The 20,710-nt window shown below is 46.3% G+C and overlaps 1 protein-coding gene across 7 annotated transcripts in view; it reads right to left on the bottom strand.

The window, feature by feature from the left end:
* The window catches only part of SNX4 (sorting nexin 4), a 167,484-nt gene that overhangs the window by 35,816 nt on the left and 110,958 nt on the right, over positions 1-20,710 (bottom strand). For all 7 annotated transcript variants that reach the window (XM_033946750.1, XM_033946749.1, XM_033946751.1 and 4 more), the window contains one exon: positions 10,142-10,207. In XM_033946750.1, the coding sequence (XP_033802641.1) occupies positions 10,142-10,207 (66 nt within the window). The remainder of the gene's footprint in view (positions 1-10,141; positions 10,208-20,710) is intronic.

Raw genomic sequence — 20,710 nt, 5'->3', positions numbered from 1 at the left:
AGGGCTCTTCGTCCGACGACGATGCATCCTCCTCGGTACCGAGGGGAGATTCCTCCCAGAGGTCCGGGTCTCTGACATCGGTGTGTGCGTGCCGAGAGACTGGAGTGGAAGGCTCGGTATGATGAGCTTTAGACCGAGACTTGCCTGAGCGTACCGAGACGGTACCGGGGGATGAAGACCTGTGTCTGTCTCGGTCCCGGGAAGAACGGTGCCGGTCAGGTTCGCGGGAAGACCGGTGTTCCGCTCGGTCCCGAGGAGGATCGGATGTCGTCAGAGCGACGGCCTCGGCATGGGCATGGATATGCGGTGCCGAGAGAATGGGCATGGAGGGGTCCATAGGTATCGATGGCGTGGATACCGGTTGGACGGTGTGGGGCTCGGGCCGGTCTGGTACCGAAAGCAGCGGTGCCAGGATAGAGGGCAAGAGCTGTTTAAGTTGCGTTTGGAGTTGTTCCTGCAACTTATCCTGAAGGATGGCCGCAATGCGGTCATCCAGGGGTGGCACCGGAACCACTTTTTTCTGCTTTGGTTCCATGGGTGCCGCTCTACGCTCCGGCGATGAGGAGGCCGATGACGAGGCACTCACCGATATCGGAGCGGAGCGCTTTTTAGTTCGGCGTGGAGCCGAAAGAGCCAGTGTCGCCACCGAGGTGGGAGGGCGCTCAAGGGTGGAAGGCTTCTTAGCCGGCTTACCTGGCGCCGGTGGCGCCGATGTAATGTCAGGCGATGTCGAGGTGGTCGGTGCCGACTTCGATGGTGCCGCAGTTGAAGAAGTCGAGTCCATAGTCGGGCCGGTGCCGAACAGCAGACTTTGCTGGATTTGGCGATTCTTCAAAGTGCGTTTTTAAGAGTGGCACAGCGGGTGCACGAGTCCGCCCGATGCTCCGGTCCCAAACACTGTAAACACCAATTGTGTGGGTCAGTGAGGGAGATCGGGCGTGCACACCGCTGGCACTTCTTAAAACCGGGCTGCGGGGGCATGAATGGAAACACGGCCTCCGCAAAATCAAACCCCGAGGCCTGGATCGTGATAACAGGCCCCGCCGGGGCAAAGACAAAAAACGAAACAAAAAGAAAATTTTTTTTTTTTTTTTTTTTTTGAAAATGAAATAAAAAAGAACCCGAAGGTAAATAAACGAAAAAAGAACGCGAGCGGGAAGGCAAAAAGAGGATTTCAATCGGAGTTGAAAAACGCACGTCTTCTTCGCTCCGCGGAAACGAAGAAACTGGGGACCACGCTCTCCTCCGTCGGGCGGGAAGGCGCACGCGCGGTGCGGCCAACTAGAACTTTCTAGTAAAAAGGTCCGTACCGTGGGCTCCGTCGGTGACGTCACCCATGCGTAAAGAATATGCTGCCTGCTTGTCCTGGGATAACCCACAAGGGAAAAAGCGATACTAGATTTGGTCTTCACAAACAGGGAGAGTATCTCTAATATTCGAGAGGGTGCCCACCTGGGAAACAGCAATTATCAAATGGTTTGGTTAGATTTGATATAACAGCTAATGTGGAGGGTGGCCACACAAAACTCAAAGTCCTAGATTTAAAGCATACAGACTTTAGTAAAATGGGAGCGTACCTAAAGAAAGAGCCGTTAGTGGAAAAACAGTAGTCTAAGGCAGGGGTAGGGAACTCCGGTCCTCGAGAGCCATATTCCAGTCGGGTTTTCAGGATTTCCCCAATGAATATGCATGAGATCTATTTGCATGCACTGCTTTCAAAGCATATTCATTGAGGAAATCCTGAAAACCCGACTGGAATACGGCTCTCGAGGACTGGAGTTCCCTACCCCTGGTCTAAGGTCTAAGCTGAAAGGATCAATAAAATTGGATACTGACCTTTATGTGAGGAAAATAAATAAGAGCAAGAGAAAAAGGGATATGTTTCTCTAAACTAGTGGTGGAGAAAATAAAGGCAAAAGAGATGGCATTCATGAAATTTAAAAAAAAAATCAAAAAGTGTACAGAAAAGACTACCAGGTGAAACTGATAGAAGTCAAGAGAGAGATACGTCTGGCAAAAGTACAAGCGGAAGAGCAAATGGCTAGAAATGTAAAAAAGGGAGACAAAAATTTCTTCAGATATATTAGTGAAAGGAGGAAGATGAAAAATGGAATAGCGAGACTAAAAGATGATATGTATCGATATGTGGAGAATGATGAGTAAAAAGCAAACATGCTAAACAAATACTTCTGTTCTGTGTTCACAGAAGAAGATCCTGGAGAAGGACAGATTGTCTGGAAAAGTTACACACAAAATGGAGTAGATACCATGCCATTCACAGAAGAAAGTTATGAACAACTTGAAAAATTGAAGGTGTACAAAATAATGGGATTGGACGGGATCCATCTCAGGATATTGAGGGAACTCAGAGAGGTTATGGCAAATCCTATTAAGATTTGTTCAACAAATGTCTGGGGATTGGAGAAGAGCGGATGTGGTCCCTATTCACAAAGTGGTCGCAGAGATGAAATGGGAAACTACAGGCCAGTAGGCCTCACTTCGGTTATTGGAAAAATAATGGTAGTGTTGATGAAAGAAAGGGCTTCACCTCTTTTGCGCAAATTGCGCTAGCTTCCATTTAGATACAGGATTAAGTTTAAGGTATCATGTCTAGGACATAAGACTTTATATGGTAATGCTCCAAACAATTAACATCTCTTATGTATTCCAGCAAATTTTATTATTACATGGAGTAACTGTAGCATTAAACTTCAGTTTCCAACTTTTTAGAGTTAGAAAGAGATAACTGGTATGATCATTTTCTTATCAGGCAGTTCATACGTAGAACAGTCTTCCTTTTAGAAAGAAGAAGCCTAAATTTGTATATTATTTTTCGTAAAATTTTAAAGACCGACTTTTTTGATAAATATTATTCCTGATATTTTATCTCTCTGTGCAATAATGTTTAAGTGTATGTGCTCCCCTTAATGTAGGGTGGTTCATGTTGCAATTCGCCCCGACTCTAAATTGAAAAATAAGACTACTAATTAGATTATGTAGCGGCTAGAACAGGGGTAGGGAATTCCGATCCTCGAGAGCCGTATTCCAGTTGGGTTTTCAGGATTTCCCCAATGAATATGCATGAGATCTATTTGCATGCACTGCTTTCAAGGCATATTCATTGGGGAAATCCATTTTATACAAGGAAAACCGGACTGGAATACGGCTCTCGAGGACTGGAGTTCCCTACCCCTGGGCTAGAATGTGTCAGTTTTTGGAAATTTACATCTGCTATCTTTATATTTTGCACAGTACAGGGGGACATGCATTGAACATAAGATAGCCTTACTGGGTCAGACCATCAAGCCCAGTAGTCCATTCTCATGGTGGCCAATCCAGGTCCCTAGTACCTGGCCAAAATTCAAGGAGTAGCAACATTCTATGCTACCGATCCAGGACAAGCAGTGGCTTCCCCCATGTCTCTCTCAATAACAGACTATGGGCTTTTCCTCCAGGAACTTGTCCAAACCTTTCTTAAAACCAGCTACGCTATCCGCTCTTACCACAACCTCCAGCAATGCGTTCCAGAGCTTAACTATTCTCCAGTGAAAAAATATTTATTTCCTCTTATTGGTTTTTAAAAGTATTTCCCTGTAACTTCATCGAGTGTCCCCTAGTCTGTGTAATTTTTGACAGCGTGAAAAATCGATCCACTTTACCAACTTTTTCAGTTTCTGTAGCTAACACACCTATTTAATAAAGGGAAGATTCTCAAAACTTTAACGTGGTCACTAAACCGGTTCCAGCTGGTTTAGCATCCATGTATTTTAGCGGCAGATTATCAAAACTGCTTACCTTGGTCTTTTCCAAGCTTCCTAGCAGTCTCTGACTCTGCCATACAAATGTATTACAACGAGGTCATTAATATTTAAAGAAGCAATCTGGGCAATTCTCTGTTATCGCCAGGTGATTCTCTAACCTCGCTGTCCTACATTTGCGAGCAAAATTTTCCAGCAGATCTGAGCTGACGTAGCCTTACTTTCTGTCAGCGTCTGAGCCCTGATTTGCTCAGGCATTAACAGGAAAGTAAGGCTTGACAGCTCAGACTTGTCAGAAAATTTTATCACCACTAAGCAAATCCCCCTCCCATACATTCCCCAGCAGCGGGAGAGATGCCCATTCCCTTCCGCCGCATTGCAACAACCCCCGACTCTCTCCCCGGCAGCAAAAGAGATGCCCACTCCCTCCCGCCACCGCTGTTGTACACCCGATGACCTCTCCCTGGTCTCTGATGCCTCCCAGCCCTCTTGTTTAGGAAGGCTTTCCAGAGGGATCCTATTCCCTCTGGCCAACAGACCTGCCTCTTCAAAATATCAGTGATTCTTAAAAAAGTCACTGCAGGACAATCAGACAAATGTGAATTCAAAAGATAATCATTTGTTTACAAATCTTTTCTTCGAACTCTGCTCAGAGACATAAAGGCTGATTTCTCCGCCTCACCACCCAATCATCGCAGTGTTCAAAATGAACTCACTCTGAAGTATAAACTTTTTCAATAAATTGAGTGCTAGCTTAAACAGCTATGCTGACACTATCATTTCAAAGGTTTAGTATTTTTAAAGAGTAAACTTAGCTTTGAAAGTAGTGACTGGTTCTGACGTGCCACGTTTCATTGCTACGTCAGGGAACCGACAAAATAGCTAGTTTTGAAGTTGGAGGTGAAGTCACATTAAATTTAAACGCTGGATCACTTAGCTACTCGGAACCAGTCACTACTTTCAAAGCTAAGTTTACTCTTTAAAAATACTAAACCTTTGAAATGATAGTGTCACTGTCAGCATAGCTGTTTAAGCTAGCACTCAATTTATTGAAAAAGTTTATACTTCAGAGTGAGTTCATTTTGAACACTGAGGCAGAGAAATCAGCCTTCATGTCTCTGAGCAGAGTTCGAAGAAAAGATTTGTAAACAAATGATTATCTTTTGAATTCACATTTGTCTGATTGTCCTGCAGTGACTTTTTTAAGAATCACTGATATTTCTTTAGTCACTCTACAATACCAACGCAGTAGTTGAATCTATTACCCCTGCAATATTTTTGTGACTTAGTCTTCAAAATAGCAGGCTATCCCCTCCCCGGTGCATCCTGGAATAAGAGGGGGAGGGGCTTAAGTTATAATTGAGGAAATAATGTGAGATAAATTTAACGTATACTATCGCTGCCAACAAAGCTCTTCAATGATATGGTTGGTTAAAAGTTCTCCAATGCATTCTCAATTTTGTTTCATTTCTTGGCATCTTTCCACCTTGTTTTAAAAGAGGTACAGCAGAGTAGATTGTGCAGTAAGTCGAGTTTATCATAAAGCTCATAAAGCTTTTAAAATATAATTTCTGCTACTAGTTTCCAAATAATATTCTTGATATTCCTAGACAGTTCTGTTTATCATAATAGGTAGTGATATGTTTTTTAGTCGACCTTGTGACCGTACATCTCAGGTTTTGAAATCTAACGTCGAAGGTTTTTGTCAAAATCAATTTTATGTCATTGATTTGCCGCACTAGAAATCTATCTATCTACAAAAGGCAAATACCACCATTTTTAGATGCACTTTTGGAAATTAGGACATTCATTTTATTTTGAATCTAGTATAATTATTATGACGACGCCAAAAATTTGTTTAAAAGTAACCGTTATTTTTATCTTTTCCATACATGAATCAGAAACCTTAGCATGCGAGTACAATAAAAATTTAGGAATCTCTCTAACCCAAAAGGTAATCTCTTCACAAATATGGAGGGCTATGTACGTCAATGCACACAGCTTGGGAAATAAAATTCTAGAATTAGAGACTGAGATAATAAACGCTGACCTAGACGTGATAGCAATATCAGAAACCTGGTTCACGGACTCGCATGGGTGGGATATGGTTATACCAGGCTACAACCTACTACGTCGCGACAGAGAGGGCAAGTTAGGGGGAGGGGTAGCACTATACACTAAGGATAACATCAAAACTACCAGAATTACAGATATTAGATACACTGGGGAATCCCTCTGGGTGAATCTGGCCAGAGGAAATGAAAAATGCCTATACCTTGGGGTATTATACAGACCTCCAAGACAAAAGGAAGACAAAGACATAGAACTAATCGAAGACATAGAGAACATCACTCTACGGGGAGACACAGTGCTGTTAGGAGACTTCAATATGCCCGATGCAGATTGGAACACACTCTCCGCAACTACATGTGGCAGCAAAAGAATTTTGAACTCCATAAAGGGTGCACGACTCAAGCAAATGGTACTGGAGCCCACCAGGGACCAGACGATACTAGACCTGGTACTCACCAACGGAGACAGCGTCACGGATGTCTCAGTTGGAGATCAACTGGCCTCCAGTGACCATAATATGATATGGCTTAACCTCAAGAAAGGTTTCTCAAGGTCAAACACAGCAACGAGGGTTCTCAACTTTAGAGGCACAGACTTCGACCGCATGGGAAGTTTTGTCCATCAGGAGTTACAAAAACAAGCACAACCTAATAATGTGGAGGATATGTGGTTGACTCTGAAGTCCACCCTACATGAAGCAACAAACCGCCACATAAGAACAGTAAGTAAGCGCAGGAGGAACAAAAGACCCCAATGGTTCAGTGCAGAAATTTCGGACCTCGTTAAAAAGAAAAAAGAAGCATTTATCACCTACAAACATCTAGGAAAACAAGAGGCGGAAAAAGACTATCTGGAAAGGTCAAAAGCTGTCAAAACAGCAGTCAGGGAGGCCAAACTCAGAATGGAAGAAGATCTAGCACGGAATATTAAGAAAGGGGATAAATCCTTCTTCAGCTATATTAGTCACAGGAAAAGGAACAAAGATGGGATAGAACGCCTGAAGAAATCGGACGGTAATCTTGTAGAATCAGATTCTGCCAAGGCAGAATTACTAAACGAATACTTCTGCTCAGTCTTCACTCGTGAAGCGCCGGGAGCTGGTCCACAGATTCAGATGGGAGACAGCCATAAGGACATATTTCATGACTTCGAGTTTACGCCCAGTAGCGTCTACTACGAACTATCAAGACTCAAAGTAAACAAAGCCATGGGACCGGACAACCTACATCCCAGAGTGCTCAGGGAATTGAGAGAAGTCCTGGCAGAACCACTATCTGTTCTTTTCAATCTTTCCCTACGCACAGGAAGAGTCCCCTTGGACTGGAAAACCGCCAACGTTATCCCACTCCACAAAAAGGGCTGCAGGACAGAGAAGGCAAACTACAGACCGGTGAGTCTCACGTCTATAGTGTGCAAGCTCATGGAAACACTGATCAAACAAAATATTGACACAATCTTAGACGAGGAAAACCTACGTGATCCCCACCAGCACGGATTCACCCAGGGCAGATCCTGCCAATCTAACCTAATCAGCTTTTTTGACTGGGTTACTAGACAACTTGATGCCGGAGAGTCACTGGATGTAGTATATTTAGACTTCAGCAAAGCTTTTGATAGCGTCCCACACCGGAGGTTATTGAACAAGCTGAAGTCGATAGGATTAGGGGACACTCTAACTACATGGATTGAGGATTGGCTGAGTGGTAGACTTCAGAGGGTGGTGGTAAACGGTACCCCATCCAAAACGTCAGGCGTAATTAGTGGAGTGCCGCAGGGGTCGGTCTTGGGCCCGATTCTATTCAACTTATTCATAAGAGATATGACCCAAGGACTTAGAGGAAAGGTATCACTGTTCGCCGATGACGCCAAACTTTGCAACATAGTAGGTAAAAACACCTTGCCTGATAATATGACGCAGGATCTACTGCTGCTAGAACGGTGGTCAGCAACATGGCAGCTAGGCTTCAATGCTAAAAAGTGCAAGGTAATGCACCTGGGAAAGAGAAACCCGCACAGAACTTACATACTAAATGGTGAGACCTTGGCCAAGACCACGACGGAACGTGATCTAGGGGTGATCATTAGTAATGACATGAAGGTTGCTAATCAAGTGGAGAAGGCTTCCTCCAAGGCAAGGCAAGTGATGGGTTGTATTCGTAGAGGTTTTGTCAGCAGGAGACCTGAAGTAGTGATGCCGCTGTACAGGTCCATGGTGAGGCCTTATCTGGAATACTGTGTTCAATTCTGGAGACCACACTACCGGAAAGATGTGCTGAGAATCGAGTCGGTTCAACGTATGGCCACTAGGATGGTCTTGGGGCTCAGGGATCTCACGTATGAAGAAAGACTGAATAAACTACGGCTGTACTCACTTGAGGAACGAAGAGAAAGGGGAGACATGATTGAAACATTTAAGTATATCACGGGCCGTATCGAGTCAGAAGAGGATATCTTCTACCTCAAGGGATCCTCGACCACCAGGGGGCATCCGTTAAAAATCAGGGGAGGGAAGTTCCATAGCGACTACAGAAAATACTTCTTCACTGAAAGAGTAGTGGATCATTGGAACAAACTCCCACTGCAGGTGATTGAGGCCAAGAGCGTGTCAGATTTTAAGAGACAATGGGATGTTCACATGGGATCTCTAAGGGAGTAATATCAGAGGGGGGGAATTTGGAATGGGCAGACTTGGTGGGCTATAGCCCTTTTCTGCCGTCTTTTCTATGTTTCTATGTTTCTAATTCATAATAATTTTTAATAAAAGCACGGTTATCAGTTATTCGTACAGTTTTGCCAGGAGGTCTTTGCGGTCAACACCTAGGGCTCCTTTTACTAAGCTGCGATAGCAGTTTTAGTGCGCGCTAAAATCCTGCATGTGCTAAAAACACTATCACAGCTTAGTAAAAGGAGCCCCATTCAATTATTATATTGCAGTACGTTTTAAATTCTACAACCCCTCCCTTTTTAGGTATACATATTTAATGTTTCTACAACCATATACAAATCGACAGCATTATTTTATTTATATCACAATTCAACACTAATACATTCAGTTTATTAATATATTTACCCCTCTTTTACAAAACTGAGATAGCAGTTTCTTAAAAGGAGGCCTTAGTTTATTTAAGAACTGCACAGAAAACACCCTCTATATATTTTAATTAGCTTCTTTTTTTTTCCCTTCTTTCTTCTTCTTTTTATCTTTCTTCAACATATTCCTACATATTACCAAGAGGACACATATATACAGTAATTGACGTATGCTGGTGACATTTTTATATTATTTGAGGTCGATCCAGACCTAGTTAATTTATCATCCAATATTAACCACTGTATTGCAAAACTACAGTCCTGGGCACTGATGGTCCAGATGAAATTAAATGCTGCTAAGACAAAACTTCTTTGGCTGGACCCTAAATTAGATTCTCTTCTGCTGTGAACCTAGATTCGGGAGAATCTTTGAAAATTGAGTTCTCCTCATTAGCATTAGGAATTCTCATCGATTCTTCACTCACATTTAAGGATCAAATTAACTCTCTTGCAAAAAAGTGTTTTTTAGTCTTCGTGTTTTGAGGAAAGTTAGACCGTTCTTCTACCAACAGTATTTTTCTATCTTGGTCCAATCAATCATTCTGGCACGTTTGGACTATTTCAATTCACTGTACATGGGCTTATCAAAGGCTAGCCTTCAGAGACTCCAGTTAATACAGAATACTGGTTCCAGACTCATTTTTGGTAAGCGCAAGTTTGACCATGTGTCCCCTTCTTCTTAGAGAACTACATTGGCATCACCAGCAATGGGTACATGCAAATTTAGCAACCCTTCATGACTTTCCACGAACTTCATTTGCCTATGTGGTTTTTTAAGAATGACTCCCTTTTTTGAGGATTTGTCAGATTTTACCGTGAATATTTGAGAATCTTCCCATAAGAGCCTACAAATCTAGGGATGCATCCTGTTCAGGGCACTGCTGTCAAAAAGAAAAAACAAAACTGGATCACATCAGGTCTGCAGTACATTACATTTTCATTCCTCACCCTTCTGGCATAGCAGCAGAAAATAGAAACCCTGGCATATTTCCAAGTGCTTCTATAACTTAAAAATAATAAAGAGCTTCTAAAGCCCTGGAGACATCTGATTATTTAGCTACTTGCAGGATGGTCTCTAGAGTACACACTCTGAAGTTGCAAAGCTTTTCTATGCATTAATACTTTTCCCCAGTTCACATTTTAATTCATGCATAAAGTACTTTCTGGTCCATCTGAATAACATCAAAATATTGAAAGCAGTAGGACAATTTGATACTTACACATCCATGTGATGGCCAGCACTCTGCAGCCCATCTCCCATCTCTTTTTCTATTGCACTCCATTCACTAAATGACAGCACAAAGAAATCAGCCAAGAGTCAAAAATTGTGGATGCGCATACACAGAAACTCATAGGAAAATTAAGTAAAGTTTATGTGCTGATGTATACGTACAGTTTCCTTCAAAGAAACATTTAGGACTCCTTTTACAAAGGTGCGCTAGCGTTTTTAGCGCGCGCTACCCAAAAAACTACCGCCTGCTCAAGAGGAGGCGGTAGCGGCTAGCACGCGTTAAGGCCCTAACACACCTTTGTAAAAGGAGCCCTTAGTGGAAGTCTCCTTTAATATAAGTATAATAAGCAGATCAACATCTTTAACTCTTCCAAGGAAGAAAGTCACTTTTGCAACAACAAAAACCCCTTTTCAAAAGCATTTCCTCATCTTAATTTGTGCAGTATAAAATAGCAAGTGAGAGGTGCCTTGGTTTAATTGGCATTGGAGATAAAGGAGGGAAAAAAGGAGGACAAGAGATTCAATAAAAGTGAAATGCAGAAACATATGGGGATTTTTTGATCCACACCAGATCCAGACCATCTACCGTTTTTGATAGAGGCTAAACACTTAGTAGCTGTTTGATTTTATTTAGGTTTAATTAAAAAGTTTACTGAGGAGTATATAGGTTTTCTGCTATTTTAGTGAGCCAAATGTGATGTACTGGAAGTATTGTCATCATGTATGATGTCTTCTGAACCATTGTGAATGTTTTTATATTGTAAGCCACTTAGTTATGGCAGTTACGAAATTTTAGAAATAAATGATGGCTTGGCTTTCTTCCTTCCATAATACTGTATTATTCTTTATTTCTTATTGTTACCCTGATGCTTCAAGTGTTCTTTATACTGTATTTTGGTTCTCCCCATTTTAGTGGTCTGTGTAGCACAATATATCTGGTGATCGTTGAAGACTGTTATTGCTTGCATGTTTTTCTAAAATGTGCTTTTCTTTCAAGTTTTTTTTTCCTTGTATAAAATTCTTTTAAATGTAAATTTTAAAAAAAGAAATATACGAGAAGGAAAGAAAAGACAAGAGAGAGGACCCTAGATATGGGGCAGGATAATAGAGAAAGAGAGAATGAAGACCTAGGATGCAGGGAGAGGGAGAGAAACAGGTATTAAGGAGGAGGAGAACAAGAAACAAGGAGAACATTGAGAAGAGGAGACACAGATGATCAAGGACTAGGGATGAGATAACTGGACAGGAAGAAGTAGAGGGAAAGAGGACCCAGAATGGAAGAAAAGAAATACAAGCTAGATATTGGGTAAATGTGGGACAAAGAGTGATAAAAGGCAGGAGGAGGAGGAGTGGACTGGCAATGGGACGTATGTATGAAAGAAAGACTGAGAACTCTGAATTGGGGGGGGGACAAGAAATCTTGGGAGATAATGAGGGAAAAGAAAGCAGACAGGAAGAGAAAGGATAGAATCAAGGGACTCAAAAAAAGACTGAAGTATTAAAAATTCCACTCTGAAAGGGAAAAAAAAAATTAAAAGATATGAAGGGGTGTGAGAAGGGGGGCACAGAAAGGACAAAAAAGTAATATGGACTAGAAAATGACATGCTGAGCTACATAAGCAAACCAGAGACAGCAAATGTTAGAAACTCATTTCCTGACAGAAAACAACAACTCATTAGCACAAAATACTCTTAAAGCTAGTTCAAAGTCTCTGACCTAAAATCTACATGTTCGGACTAGTTGGATTTTTGGCTGATATTATGCGGTATATAAAAAATTTTTTAATAAACATAATTGTCCTGTATACTGGCCATACCTGCCAGCCCAGAGATTTTTTGGTTTGAGCCCAAAACAAATATGTTTTTAAATACATTTTGAGCACAAATTACCAAGGTTTTCCATGAGTACAGTCCAGACTTCTCCCTTCCCTCAAAAAATCAACTGCTTGCTCACTACTAGCACTACAAGAAAAACAAATCCCGGGCTGACCTACCAGAACCCTGGTAACCTTATTCTCTCATGTTCATTCCAACTGGCAAGAGGAAAGCAGCATTTTTTAAAAATCTATATGTAGTTACTCTGTCAGTTTCAATCAGATGTCTGCAGCGTGGGACCTGTAATCTCATGAGACTCACTGATCCCACATTTTCACTAATACTGAACTGTGCTCTATCAGTCTACTAGGTCATAGTAACACAGTAACATAGTAAATGATGGCATATAAAGACCTGTGTGGTCCATCCAGTCTGCCCTACAGTATGTATATATATATTTTCTGCCGTAGAAGTCTGCCTGGCACTGTCATTAGGTTCCAATTACTGGAATTGCTGTCCAAGCTCACTCCAGACTTTCTAAACCATCACAAAGTATTGTAGTTCCCAAAGCCCTCCCCAGCCCATCCCAATCATAGTCATACATGGTACGTACACTGATCATTCAAGTCTTCTCAGTTCTGGCCCTAGTTCTTCAATTTATACCCTTCACTTTCTGATTAGAGATCCTCTGTGTTTGTCCCACACTTTTTTGAATTCCGTCACCATTTTCCTCTCCACCAGCTCCCTCGGGAGGGCATTCGAGACATCCACCACCCTCTCCGTGAAAAATAATTTCCTAACATTACTCTTAAGTCTATCACTCCTTATCCTCAATTAATGCCCTCTAGTTTTACCATATTCTTTTCTCTGGAAAAGATTTGGTTCTGTATTAAGATCACAAGATCAGCATTATTTATTTATTTATTTTTTACAACTCTTAACATTGGCATAAAATGTGTTAACAAGTAGTAGAGTTTTGTCCTGTACATGTCCTACATTTTGGAACTTGCTGCTTGCTGATCTTTAAAGATTAACTTGGGCTTCAGTAAGATGTTTAAATCCATTCTGAGGAAGCTTTTAAAGCAGTGCTAGTTAGTCCCTATGAATTTATTTAATGAAGATGCTGAGATCAATAGTTCTTCTGAAATAGGGATGTCCATGTCATGAACTGTAACTTAAAAGTTTTGTACTTAACTAGTTTTTGTCAAAAAACAAAACCAAACAAACAGCGAAAAACAAAATTAGGAGATTCCATTACAGAGGCATTAATTTAGGGAAGGGTCCAACCAAAGTTGGATCCTCAACAAGCAGAGATAGCAACCACATACAGACTGTGATCAAAGAAGAGAATAAGGATTCTATAACTGGCATTGTAATCCACTTGGGGGATAAATGATATGGCCAAAAGAGGTGTACTTGAAGCACAGAGAGTGTTCCAGAAGCTGGAGGAGGGTCTGAAGTCTTTGGTACAGATTGTAGCCTTTTCTGAAGTACTGCCTACCTGTGGTAAGGAAGATGAAATCGTTCATAATATAGAGAAGTTCAATAAATGGCTCAAAGTATGGTGTCAACAAGAAGTTTCAGATACATAGGAGGATAAGGCAATATTGTAAGGATGATTTAGCACAGTTACTTACCGTAACAGGTGTTATCCAGGGACAGCAGGCATATATTCTCACATGTGGGTGACGTCATCTACGGAGCCCCGGCGCGGACAGCTTTTCAAGCAAACTTGATAGAAGTTTCAAGTTTGCACACTGCACCACGCATGTGCGTGCCTTCTCGCCCACTAGAGGGCGCATCCAACCTCGTGGTCCTCAGTTCCATAACTAGCAAGGAAGCCATCCCCGGGGAGGTGGGCGGGTTGTGAGAATATATGCCTGCTGTCCCTGGATAACACCTGTTACGGTAAGTAACTGTGCTTTATCCCAGGACAAGCAGGCATGATATTCTCACATGTGGGTGACCTCCAAGCCAACCAAAAAAGGGTAGGTGGGAGGATGGCAATTTATGAAAACAGGTTACGTAATACCGACTGGCCAAACCGGCCATCGTTTCTGGACAAGGTGTCCAGACAGTAATGAGAGGTGAATGTATGAACCGAAGACCAAGTGGCAGCCTTGCATATGTCCTCCATCGGGGTGGATCGGAGGAAAGCTATTGAAGCTGCCATCGCTCGGACCTTGTGCCCCGTGACTCGACCCGGGGGAGGAAGGCCAGCCTGAGCGTAGCAAAAGGAAATGCAAGCGGCCAACCAGTTAGACAGAGTGCGCTTGGAAACTGGGTGCCCTAATCGATTGGGATCGAAGGACAGAAATAATTGAGGAACCTTTCGATGAGGTCTGGTGCGTTGAAGATAAAATGCCAACGCCCTCTTACAGTCAAGCGTGTGAAGCGCCGTCTCGCCTGGATGGGAGTGGGGCTTCGGGAAGAACACAGGAAGGACAATGGACTGATTGAGGTGGAAGTCAGAAACAACTTTAGGTAGAAACTTAGGATGGGTGCGGAGGACCACCTTGTCGTGATGAAAGACAGTGAAAGGAGGGTCCGCAACCAAGGCTTGCAACTCCCCAATCCGCCTGGCGGAGGTGAGGGCAATTAGAAACACCGCCTTCCAAGTCAGAAATTTCAAGAGGGACTTGTTGAGTGGCTCAAACGGGGGTTTCATCAGTTGAGCCAGAACCACATTCAAATTCCACACGACGGGCGGAGGCTTAAGAGGGGGGCAAACCCTGAGTAACCCTTTCATGAAGCGTGTCACCAAGGGGTGGAGTGACAGAGGGCGTCCCTCCAGAGGTTGGTGGAAAGCAGAAATCGCACTGAGATGAACTCGCACCGAAGTGGTTTTCAAGCCGGAGCGCGACAAATGAAACAAATATTCTAAAACCGAGGATACCGGAACTGATACCGGATCCAGGTGAAAAGACGAGCACCAGGTGGAAAACCTGGTCCATTTCTGTGCATAGCACAGCCTCGTCGAGATCTTGCGGGAGGCTTCCAACACCTCCTTCACCGATTGAGACAGGTCCGGAGGAGTCAGGGAACAAGAAACCAGGCTGTCAGGTGCAATGACTGCAGATTGGGATGTAACATGGATCCTTGACTCTGAGACAGCAGAGAAGGAGAGACAGGCAGGGGAAGAGGCTCCCTGGCACTGAGTTGGAGCAGCAGGGAGAACCAGTGCTGACGCGGCCACCGAGGTGCTATGAGAATCATCGTGGCCGTGGACGATTTTAGGTGTACCAACGTTCGCATGATCAGAGGGAACGGAGGGAATGCATACAGGAACCTCCCTTCCCAGTCGAGTAGGAAGGCATCCGCTTCCAGACGGTCCTGCGAGTACATCCGAGAACAATATAGTGGTAGTTTGTGTGTCTCCGGAGAGGCAAACAGATCCACCTGTGGCGTTCCCCAGCGAGCGAAAACCTCGCGTAGAACTGCTGAGTGTAGAGTCCACTCGTGCGGTTGCAGAAGTCGACTCAGTTTGTCCGCCAGGCAATTCCGTTCTCCTTGGATGTAGACCGCCCGGAGGAAGATGTTCCGGGAGGCCGCCCACTCCCAGAGGCGAAGAGCCTCGGAGCAGAGGGGCCATGACCCCGTTCCTCCCTGCTTGTTCACATAATACATTGCCACCTGATTGTCCGTGCGGACGAGGACCACCTGGTCCTGCAACATGTGAACGAAGGCTCGAAGTGCTAGGAAGATGGCCCGCAGCTCTAGCACGTTGATATGACACCGACGGTCTTCTGCCGACCACAGGCCCTGCGTGCGAAGACCGTCGAGATGGGCTCCCCACGCGTACTCCGAGGAGTCCGTGGTCAGGACCTTGTGAAAAGGCGGAGTGCGGAACAATAGCCCCCTGGACAGATTTGAAGAGTCTGTCCACCAGCGTAGCGATTTCCGCAAAAGCGGAGTCACCGAAATGAGGCGGGACACCGGGTCGCACTCCTGACGCCACTGGGATGCGAGGGTCCACTGGGGGATCCTCAGGTGTAGCCTCGCAAACGGCGTGACATGTACCGTCGAGGCCATATGGCCCAGCAGCATCATCATGTGCTTGGCCGACACCTTCGACAGTTGAGAGAACTGGCGACTCATCCGTACCAAGGCTTCCAACCGCTGGGTCGGCAGGTAGGAGCGTAGGCGCACCGTGTCCAGCACCGCACCTATGAATTGAAGAGACTGCGACGGCCTCAACTGAGACTTTGGGAAGTTTATCTCGAACCCGAGAGTTTGCAGGAAGGTAATAGACTGTCGGGTCGCTGAGATAACCCCCTCCCTGGTCGGGGCTTTGATGAGCCAATCGTCCAGGTAAGGGAACACGTGGAGTCCCCGTGACCTGAGGGCTGCTGCAACCACCACCATGCACTTCGTGAATACTCGTGGGGACGCGGCCAGGCCGAAGGGCAGTACCCTGTACTGGAGGTGGAGGTCCCCCACCTGGAATCGTAAGAATCTTCGACAGGCGGGGTGCACCGGAACATGGGTGTATGCTTCCTTCAGGTCGAGGGAGCACATCCAGTCCCCTTCCTCCAAGAGGGGATACAGAACCGGGAGAGATAGCATTCGAAACTTCTCCCGGGCCAGGAATTTGTTGAGCTTCCTGAGGTCCAATATGGGGCGCAGGTCCCCGGTCTTTTTTGGGACCAAAAAGTAGCGGGAGTAAAACCCCGTACCCCACTGGTCCTTGGGGACCGGCTCGACCGCCCGAAGCTTCAAGAGGGCTTTGGCTTCGGTTATAAGGGTCGGTAGCTGCGAACGGTTGCAGGGGACTAAACTCGGGGGACTGTCCGGCGGCGAGGACACAAAGTTGAGCGAGTAGCCCTCGGAGACGATCCGGAGCACCCAAGCGTCTGAGGTAATCCCGGTCCATGCCTCCCGGAAGGACCGGAGACGGCCCCCGATAGGAAGGGATTCCTGTGAAAGTGCGGAGGGGAACCCGCCCCGTCCGCTCAGCCCGTCAAAAGGAAGGCGCTGGCTTAGAAGGGCCCTGCGCCGGGGCTTGGGTTTGTCCCCCTCTGCCTCGCTGAGACGGACGTCTCGGAGGCGGTCTCGAGAAAGCCGGGGTCGACTTCTGAGGGTATCGGCGCGGCGGAGGCCGAAAGGGTTTCTGAGGCGGGGGCCTAGGTTTGGGGCGGACCAGGGATGCTAGAGAGCGCTCCTGTTCCGACAAGCGTTTGGTCGCCGCATCCAATGACTCGTCGAATAACTCGGACCCCACACAAGGCAAGTCTGCCAGGCGTTCCTGCAGGTTTGGGTCCATGTCGAGGGTGCGAAGCCAGGCCAAGCGGCGCATGGCCACCGCGAGGGCCGACACCCTCGAAACCAGCTCAAAGGCGTCGTACACTGCATGGAATAGGTACAATCGCAATTGAGACAGGTTGGACATAAACTTGTCGAATCCTGCTCTTTGGGAGTCCGGTAACGAGTTTCGATATTGAGGAAGATCCTTCACCATACCCCGCAAATAGGAGGAAAAGGTGAAGGCGTAATTTAGAACCCTGGTGGCCATCAGGGAATTTGAATAGAGGCGACGGCCAAACTTGTCCAGGGTCCGCCCTTCCCTGCCTGGTGGAACCGTCGCAGAAACCCGTGAGGGCTGTGATTTTTTAAGGGCTGACTCCACCAGAAGGGACTGGTGTGAGAGCTGCGCCTTATCGAACCCTTTAGGGGGAATCGTTCTATACTTCGATTCCATTTTTGAAGGTACAGACGTGACTGTAAGAGGGTTTGACAAGTTCTTCAGCCAGGTCTGCAGGAGGACGCTGTTGAGAGGGAGTCTAGGCACCTCTCTAGGAGGAGTGGGGAGGTCCTGTTCCTCCAAAAATTCTTTGGAATACCGAGAACATACCATCTGGTCAATCCCCAGGGCTTGGGCCATGTCCTGAACGAAGGATGAAAATGAGGACGGCCTAGCCTGGGGAGACGGGGTTCTCGACCGCCCCACCGAGGAGAGGGGGGAGGCCTCATGGGAATAATGAGGATCCCTAACCGATCCCGAATCCCAGGATCCCCTCTCGAGGGCCCTCGAGGGGGAAGGGGAAGTTGTCCTCCTCGCAGAACCCTTGGGTGAGGACCCCGGGGTTCGTGGGACACTCTCCCGTTTCCTCGGCGAGGCGGCCCGGGAAAACTTCCCACGAGGTGAGCGGAGGAGCCTCGGATTGTCGAGGCGCAACTCCGACACCTGCAGCGCCTCGCCCCCGAACGACGAGGAACGGTCGCGCCGAGGCGAACCTCGAGGTCGCTTAGACTTCCTCGATCGACGCCCCGTCCGAGGTCGCGTCGAGGGCGAGGCGTGTCTGGAAGACCCGGAGGAAGAGGAGGAAAGACGGCGCACTCTGCGCAACTTTTCTTTGGGCCTTACACTCCGCTCAGGGGGTTCCCCCGAGGTCGAGGTCCGGGGTGGGGCCGAGACCGAGGTGAACGGGGTCACTGTACCCGAGACCGAGGTCGCCGAGGCCGGGGCTTCCGTGGTCGAGGGGGCCGAGGCCGGGGCCTCCGAGACCGAAGGCGCTTCGGCCGAGGTCGAGGCCGCCGGGACCGCAGCACGCTGTAACACTTCCAGGGCTCCCGATAGCTCCGATGAGATCAGAGCTCGGAGGAGATCCTGGAAGGCCGGAATCCCCACGAAGGTGGGGAGTTCCGAGTCCGGGGCACACTCCCTGGAGGGCGACCTCGGTCTCGAGTATTCCCTCGGGGTGTGCGGAGTCGAGGTCCGATGCGGGGCCGGGGTCGACCCACCCGCTTTGGCCTGACTCGAGGATGGCTTCTTTGCTGAAGGGGATGGAACAGAGGACTTACCCGAAGCTTGCTTCACTGACGACGCCTTCGAGGATGAGGGTCGGGGCGAGGCCGAGGCCCCTGAGGACGCCGAGGCCGAGGTCAAGGCCGGGGCTGAAGCCGGAGCCGACGTCGAGGCCTTAGGCGGCGCGTCGACGGCGAACAAATCCGCCATTCTGGCCTTGCGGCGACGTAGGGCCCTGTTTTGGAAGGTAGAGCAGCGATCACACGACTCTGTCGGATGTTCGGGCCCCAGACAGACAATGCACCACCGGTGAGGGTCAGTGATGGAAAGCAACCTCTCGCACCGGCTGCACTTTTTGAATCCCGTAACAGGACGGGACATCCACGAAGAAAAAGAAGAAGGCCGGGAACGTACCGACGTCCCCGGCCGCGGCTTCCGGGAGCCCCCGGAGCCAGACGAAAACGAAATACTTTTTTTTTTTTTTTTTTGAAAAGAACCGAAAAGAAAAAAGGCAGCACCGCGAACTAATTCGATGGAAAAACAAACTAAACGCGGCAGCTAGAAGGCAAAAACACTGGAGCTCAGATCCACAGGGCTTTCTTGCTCCGCGGAAAAATTTGAACTGAGGACCACGAGGTTGGATGCGCCCTCTAGTGGGCGAGAAGGCACGCACATGCGTGGTGCAGTGTGCAAACTTGAAACTTCTATCAAGTTTGCTTGAAAAGCTGTCCGCGCCGGGGCTCCGTAGATGACGTCACCCACATGTGAGAATATCATGCCTGCTTGTCCTGGGATAAACATCTTTCTATGGTGGGAAGGAAGATACATGGTGAAAAATTCAGATATGTTATTAGGGGTTCACAGTCATTCACGTGCGGGAAAAAGCCGTGCCGACATTTGAGCCCAGACAGTTGGGCGCAAGACTCCAGTGCGCCGCCGGAAAAGTTAATTTTAAAGAGCTCCGACGGGGGGTGTGAGGGGGGTACCCCCCCAGTTTACTTAATAGTGTTTGCGCTGTCATGGGGGGGGTTTGGGGGGTTGGAACCCCCCATTATAGAGGAAACTTAACTTTTTCCTGATTTTTTAGGAAAAAGTTAAGTTTTCTGTATAATGTGGGGGGTTGCACCCCAAATACACACCCAAAGGCAGCACGAACAGTATTAAGGAAAGTGGGGAGGTTACCCCCACACCACCCGTCGGAGCTCTTTAAAATTAACTTTTACAACGGCGCGCTGGAGTCTTGCGCACAATTGTCTGGGTCAAAATGTCAGCATTACCAATCAGGAGCTGCGTGTCAAAGGCCCGACTTTAGTGCAGGAAGAGGCAGTTGGAGCATACAGCGAGTGATTTCCTTCACTCACCAGCAGTCCAGCTGCTCTCTCCTGCCTCTCCAGCTATCCTCTCCTGGTCGGCGGTTGTAAAATACTGTGAATGACCGGGACCGCAAACCGCAAATGACCGGGGGAACACTGTATATTAATTTTTACGATATACTATTGCTAATTTAACACAAATACATAAGAGGGTTGTTTATGGCCTATGATTACAGTATTGTCTTGTTCAACTTAACAACCTTTCAGCTAGTTTGAAATTACAACAATGGTTTTAGGTCTTTTTCCCTCTTGATAAAAAGCACAGATACAATTCATCGCTAAGATTCATATACCTGCTATATTATTATTGAACTGATGCTGTCTCTTTGGGTGTATTGACAAAGAAGAAATCTTAATTTTTGAACTCTGCTCTTGATATCGATCTTGGGATTTGTGATTGTTTGGTTTTCTGTTAAGTGAAGATAATGCTAACAACATCATCAACAAAGATGTAAGGTAGAATAGGCAAAACACTGGAAAGCAATGAGCAGAAATGCTTGAAGTTTAGCTAATAAAGTTCAAGATCTGCATGTCCTGATGTTAAGAGTCTGACTTGGATATTGTTGCTATCATAGAGACTTGGTTCAATGATTCCCATGAACAGAAAGTACCATTCTAGGCTATA

The sequence above is a fragment of the Geotrypetes seraphini genome, chromosome 5 (genome assembly GCF_902459505.1).
Source record: "Geotrypetes seraphini chromosome 5, aGeoSer1.1, whole genome shotgun sequence".
NCBI classification, from domain to species: Eukaryota; Metazoa; Chordata; class Amphibia; order Gymnophiona; family Dermophiidae; genus Geotrypetes; species Geotrypetes seraphini.
This window is presented reverse-complemented; position numbering and strand designations above follow the sequence as displayed.